The sequence below is a fragment of the Taudactylus pleione genome, unplaced genomic scaffold, assembly GCF_031769625.1.
Source record: "Taudactylus pleione unplaced genomic scaffold, aTauple2 ptg000261l, whole genome shotgun sequence".
Lineage (NCBI taxonomy): Eukaryota > Metazoa > Chordata > Amphibia > Anura > Myobatrachidae > Taudactylus > Taudactylus pleione.
In genome coordinates this window covers 1,264,294-1,270,749 of record NW_028284663.1, presented here as the reverse complement: position 1 = coordinate 1,270,749, position 6,456 = coordinate 1,264,294, and the positions used below count along the sequence as shown (strand labels likewise).

Here is a 6,456-nt window from a genome sequence, read left to right as displayed (position 1 = left end):
CTTGTCTGCTAGCACATGTGGTCAAGTATCAAAAAAAAAAAAACATCACAATGTGCAAATATAACTAGAACGACTCTTCAAAGTAGGGGTGAGCGGGTTCGGTTTTACTCGGTTCTTATCGCCACTTTACCGCAATTTCGGCTCGATTTCATTCGCTATCCAAAACACGTGTTCGGCGATAGCCAATAAAAAGATCCGAGTAAAACCGAACCCGCTCACCCCTACTTCAAAGCACACCCCGACACTGCCTGAAAGACCCTAAATGAGATGACATGGATTCCTTCCTGTCGGGAAGTCCTGGGTTAAAGTGTAGACGTCAGAGTGTAGGCAGACATTTTGTGGGTGCGCCAATATTCAGCCTGTCCATTCACTAGAAACTAGAGACATTGCTAAGGCCCAAGACACTTTGTGAATAATATCCCGGGGGGTTGTCCCTAGTACTGAGTGAGCTGCTAGGTTGCAGTTCCGCACACAAAATGGCCGTGGGTGACGGCTACACTTCAACCTGACCCTAGTAATAAATAGGTTTATCATAACCAGCTGATTTTTTTTTTTTGTAGAAAAAAAGCAAATGAGAAATCCACAGAATTACAAAAACAAAAATAAAATAACAGTACGTACATAGGATTTTGCTTCGCATGTCACATTGAAAATGCCCTAAAATACTATTTACATGTCTATCTCCTCTCTGTGTAGATGCTTTCCTTACTGGGCTAATAATAATATTATAATAACGGGCAGCTCAATAAACCATGTAGTGAAGGATGATGTATATATAATAGCAAATCACTTTTTTTTTTCTTAGAATTAAAACGAAAAAGATATAAATAAATTACATTACAGATTCTATATGCATGTGTATTGCAAGTACACATGAATGCACAATGTAAATCACACACACACACACACACACACACGGAACCAGGGGGGGACGGGCGTTAGAGCAGAAGGGGCGATGGAAAGTCAGTTTTGTACATTCAGAACCAGCAGTGGGATTATCACTCGTGCAGCAGCTCCTGTAGGCAGTTGGGGGAACGAAAGACCTCGGGGACTTCGCTGTCCAGCTTGCAGATAACCTTATAAATGGCCTTCTTCCAGGAAGGATCAACGTCTTTGCCTGCAATGATGGCATTGAAAAACTCTCGTAATGTGATCTGCGCCACTTCCAGGAATCTCTCCGGAACCTGCTGATACAAGGAGACAATGGCATTAGTAAAAGTTTTTAGTTTCCAGTCCCTGATTCTTCAAAGGAAAGTGAGACAGTTCTTCCTAGCGAGGACAGGGCTTACCAAGCACCTGCACATTCTAATTATGGCAGCCGGCTATTGTCATCTGCATTTAAGAGCGCTATTTATAGAGGTTTTAATACCCAATGTTCATCTTTGTAAAAGAATAGGGAAGGAAGTTAAGCGTGTGAAGGCTGGAGATCTCTGTAAGAATTTCCCTACAGAATGAGCGCAGATAATTTTGCTGAAATCCTAGGAAGGAGGGACCGAGGCAAAAGAGGGGCTTGTACTGCTGTGCTCTAATATGCACATGAGCCGGGAGATCAATAGCTCATATATGTGCAGCAATAGGCTCTGTATCAGTGGGGAAGGAAGCACAGAAGGACTATTTAATAGCCTGACGTTAATTATTTATACATACCCATCCGTTATCGTCCTTTACAAACTACCAGAATAAAGGCCGGTACACACTAGACGATGTGCCCGATGTGTACCCGGCATACGTCATATTGTACTGTAAGTGAGAAAGGGCCTTGCTTAGTAACATAATGGGGTCTATTTACTAAGCCTTGGATGGAGATACAGTCAACGGACATAAAGTACCTGCCAATCAGCTCCTAACTGTCATTTTTCAAACACAGTCTGTGACATGGCAGTTAGGAGCTGATTGGCTGGTACTTTATCTCCGTTCACTTTTATCTCCATCCAAGGCTTAGTAAATAGACCCCATAGTGCTGTGCGCAAATACGCCGCACACAATATGCGATCTAGCGTATGATGGCGCAATGAGTCGTTACATGCCGCAGGTAAGTGCACCACCCCGTTCATTGCATCGGCCCAGGAGAGCGAATAGGATGATGCAATGAACGACTGTAGGGTCTGACAGATCGGAGGTACATACTATACGATATGTCTGATATATTGTTCCAATTGCCATCGGGACGATATATTTTGAGATACATTGTATAGTCTGTGCCCAGCTTAACTGTGCAATATTGGATGTAACATCGCAGACATGTAAATCCAGCTTATTAAATAGGCCTATTGAGTATCAAATTCATCATTATTACATCTAATATGTAAAAAAAAAAAATGTAGGGCCCCAAAATGTAAAAGTTTTAATGAACAAACTGCATCCCTCCTGCCTCTACCAAAGCAACCCCACAAAAAATCCAGCTGAGACAAGTGCCTGAATCTTCCCGAATGCTACGATCCACGCACAGGCGAAGTGCGCCCATCCCAATATCGTTTTCAAACTCTTCATCAATACAGTGAATAAAGAGTTGATGGTTCCTCTGCTAGTGGCGTCGTATCCTGCCCCGCGGGTGTTTGCAAATAAGTTCTGAACAGGTTTTCATCCACGGCACTAACTGGTACTGGTGAGGAATTGTACTTGCTGTCAGGGGACTTTTTACAGATGCCCGTTACATATGAATATTTAACAATAAGGCATGTTTAGTTTACAGCTAATATGCACTGCGCCTTACACAAACGCCAATAACGTAAGTGGCTGGAAAGGGCAGCACGGGGCTGAGACGTGATGCATTACGCTGTTACCCAAACTCCATTTTGCAACTTAGCATAGAAAAATATTGCGCACTTTGGGGGTCATTCAGACCCACTCGCGAGCGGCAGTACGCTCGCAAGTGGGTCGATGTTCTCCACTGCGCATGCGCACGACGGAGGGACTTTCCTTCGCTCGGAGTGTCTCATCAAAGGGGGCGTGCTGTCGATGGTGACTGACAGCACGCCCCCTTTGGTGGGCGTGCCTGCCAGACGGAGGCGTTCCCAAGGGAACGCCTACCGTCTGAAGCCGGCCCCACTGACATCACTAGTGATGTCAGTGGGAGTGATTTGGGCTCTGATAGAGCCAAAATCACTCCTGGCCTTGCGGTTGAGAAACCCAACCGCAGGCTTTCACTCGCAGTTCCGATGGTCGCGATGGTCAAGACAATCGCGACCATCATTTTGCACGCTCGTATATGCTGTGGGTGGTGACCCACAGCTATACGAGCGTCCAGGAGGACGCTCCATATTAATGGAGGTGGGCCCTGATTCAGAGCGAGCGCTCTGGTCAGAGCGTCCGGCTCTGAATCAGGGCCTTTAATCTACTAGAACATAGCAACACTAACCCTACAGCTCTTGCAGAACTACAAGTACAGTATAAGCACGCCATGTCAACAAAGGCTGCCAGTGCATGCTGAGACTTGTAGTTCCACAGCAGCTGACGTGCCAATCTGACCCAACATCTGGACAGAGTTATTATTACTTATGTAAGAAAATAGCTACGAGCGCCCTTCTCTCTTACTGCGGTAAGTGTAATTACTCCCCAAACGCGTGGCTGGCAGTCACCGTGCAGAACACTTAGAGCATCTACATTACGGTAACGGTCTGTCACTAGGATTACGGGACCCTCTGATGCAAGCCACCCAAATGCCCAAGTTTATAAAACGGTTTTAGTTACGTTGTTTTGTTTGACACTTTATTAAAAAGATACTTTGTTGTGGAGCAAAAGTTGTTCCCTCCAGGAAAAGGCTGAAGATAAAGTTGTAGAGATCCTGAGCTTAGTGAGGATGTATTTTCCATCCAGGACTTTGCATTGTTTGAATCATGCGGCACAAGATCCCCCCTCTCTCCTCCTCAGTTGCTTTACCTTCAAGGCTGATTTATTTTATGAAACTGACTGTCCCCCAGCATCTGCAGCCCACAATAAAAGCCTGACATAGCAGCCTGCTTGCCTTCTGTGTCCTGCAGATACACATCATAAGTGTCAGGACATACCAAGGTTAGCGGTCACTGGGACGCGTGTACGGCCCCAGCCTTGCCAAGCGCTTCTGGCAGCTGAATGAATGTCACAGAGAATAGGCAGGGAATGACAAAGGTTAAACGGAAGACAGCCTCTCCTGTTTTCTGAAGGAGCATCGGCTCGGTATGAACACTTTGTAAAATAAGCGCAGGCTTGTCTGCAGCTTCCCGCACTATGGTATTATCACATAACGCAGGCGTCGTCTCACTGGGCTCGGTGCGCTCTTTCAGATTCACCGGCCCAGTGCAAAAAGGTGGCAGGCTGTTATCTTCTGAGTGGCCGCCAAGCACTTTCCGCCATGGGGAAGGATTAACCCCTCGTGGGTTTGCTATCCACATAAACCAGGGATTTTACTGCTATTGCACTACGATCAATGCTGACTGCTGACTGGTGGAAATAACTGTTAGATAGAACAACGCATATTACAAATAGGGCAATTAAAAGTTCATTAGCGTCGGTTTCCTGTTCCTACTGTACGTGTAAAAGATACTTTGAGAGATATTAGTATCAGTCCTTTATCAAAGGTTGGTTTTACATATTTCCTAAACCTTTTTTTCCCCTCAATATTAATTTACATTACAAAAAATGGCTTTATGTGGAGAGAAGCCATCCAGGGGTGCAGAGAGGAGAAGCCATCCAGGGGTGCAGAGAGGAGAAGCCATCCAGGGGTGCAGAGAGGAGAAGCCATCCAGGGGTGCAGAGAGAAGCCATCCAGGGGTGCAGAGAGGAGAAGCCATCCAGGGGTGCAGAGAGGGGGGGTCTGGAGGCCCCGACCCGCGAAAGAGTCACAGTCAACCCCCTAGTATGGATATGCCCCCTTCAGTGGCACATATATGCAGTGTGGCCACACTTCCATGCATGTGGTCCCCTCCCCTATATACCTGGGACGACAATTTTTCACGACGGCCCTGAAGCCATCACTTGCATCCATCAGATGCGTAGTGGAGGCAGCCATTTTGTGGGCTAGACTAATTGTTAGGTGACTGGTCAGTGCCTTTGGGTTGTCTCTAGCTTCCAGTGGACTAAGAAGCTGCATTGCCATGAAAGTCCTCAAAATGGCTTCTTCCGCAGTGTGCGCTGTCCTCGACCACTTTCCCCAGCTGACAACCCCGCGTACAATACACGTAAAACAAGAGCGCTGTTCTGTCAAAGATCAGCCTACTGCGCACATCTGACCCCCAGGTGACCACGACTCCGATCTTCCCGTGGAATTTATGTCCCCTCTTTGTTTATATAAAAGATAGGAAACATTTCTCCTTCAAGGGGGACCCTAGGTGGTGACCCCCATACGCCATTTGCCTTTGTTGATTAAATACATGACGTAGGGGTTAAGCCCACATCTAATTAGAGCACCCGGAGGACGGGGGTAAGGATCCAGTGGCGGGATCCCGGCAAATCCTGAGTTATTGGTTTCTTTACTATAAAAGGGCAATACAATGCTGACAGTAAGGAGAAGACAAGGTGAAGGAGAAAAGGGTATTGGTATTTTGGATCCTCTTGACTGCTCGGCTTGGAGTTATTCTGGTCACAAATCCTTTTGTCTGCATCTGCTGACTGGTTTGCTTGAAGCCAGCAGCATACTTTAACTGTTTTGTCACCTCCTAACATCACATGCATCAGCTGTCGTGCCTTTGTTATGGGTATTGTAGAACTAATCCACTGAGGCTGTTCTCCTGAGCAGTAAATAAAACACAAACTGCTTCTCAGACAATTCTGCATGAATATTTCAGATGGGTTTTTACAACCGATTCACAAAACAAAACGAAAAAAAAAAAAAACAACGAAAAAACTCCCCTTGAACTCTGGTTCTGCGCCGCCGGAGGCTAAGGGAATATGTTGGCTTTGCGTTACCACAGAAGCCCCTTTTCCAATTAAGCAAATTGAAAACTTATTTTCACGTGCGCTTTACTAATTTTTCTTTATTATTTTAACGTAGAGCCGAGTAATTACTACCGGCCAAAATGGGGAAGAAACAGTCATCGCTGTCTGTGCACAGGTGGGAGAAACAAACCTCTATTCAAATCACATGAAACTATATAATTATATATTTTGCGTCATATATTGATATATTATTGCCAAGGGAAATTAAATTCCTCAGTGTAAGATAAACTTTGCCCTAAAGTGAAGACGAGAATGTAGATGACTAGTATTTTTCACTATAATTTGGCCACTAGAAGCCGCTCATGAGCCCATATATATGTCTCAATGTAGCCATCTACCACATAGTGTCGGCAAGGATACATGGTAACAATAATTATTTTGTGAGAGCGCATGTAGCAAGTGTACACACATACTCATTAGGACATCTGTATATTTCACATGTTGTGGTCCTCTAACACAGCAGGACAAGAGCCTACAGTCCACGCTGCAATTATCTAAAGAAACCCAAATAGCGAGAGGCCGAAGGGAAAACACAGAGTAAGA

At 45.4% G+C, this 6,456-nt stretch overlaps 1 protein-coding gene across 1 annotated transcript in view; it reads right to left on the bottom strand.

Moving 5' to 3' along the window:
* Nucleotides 1-225: 225 nt before the first annotated feature.
* Nucleotides 226-6,456, bottom strand: part of PROX1 (prospero homeobox 1) — a 113,089-nt gene continuing 106,858 nt past the window's right edge. Inside the window, exon 5 of the mRNA XM_088481047.1 lies at nucleotides 226-1,184. Coding sequence (XP_088337173.1) covers nucleotides 999-1,184 — 186 coding nt within the window. The 3' untranslated portion in view covers nucleotides 226-998. The remainder of the gene's footprint in view (nucleotides 1,185-6,456) is intronic.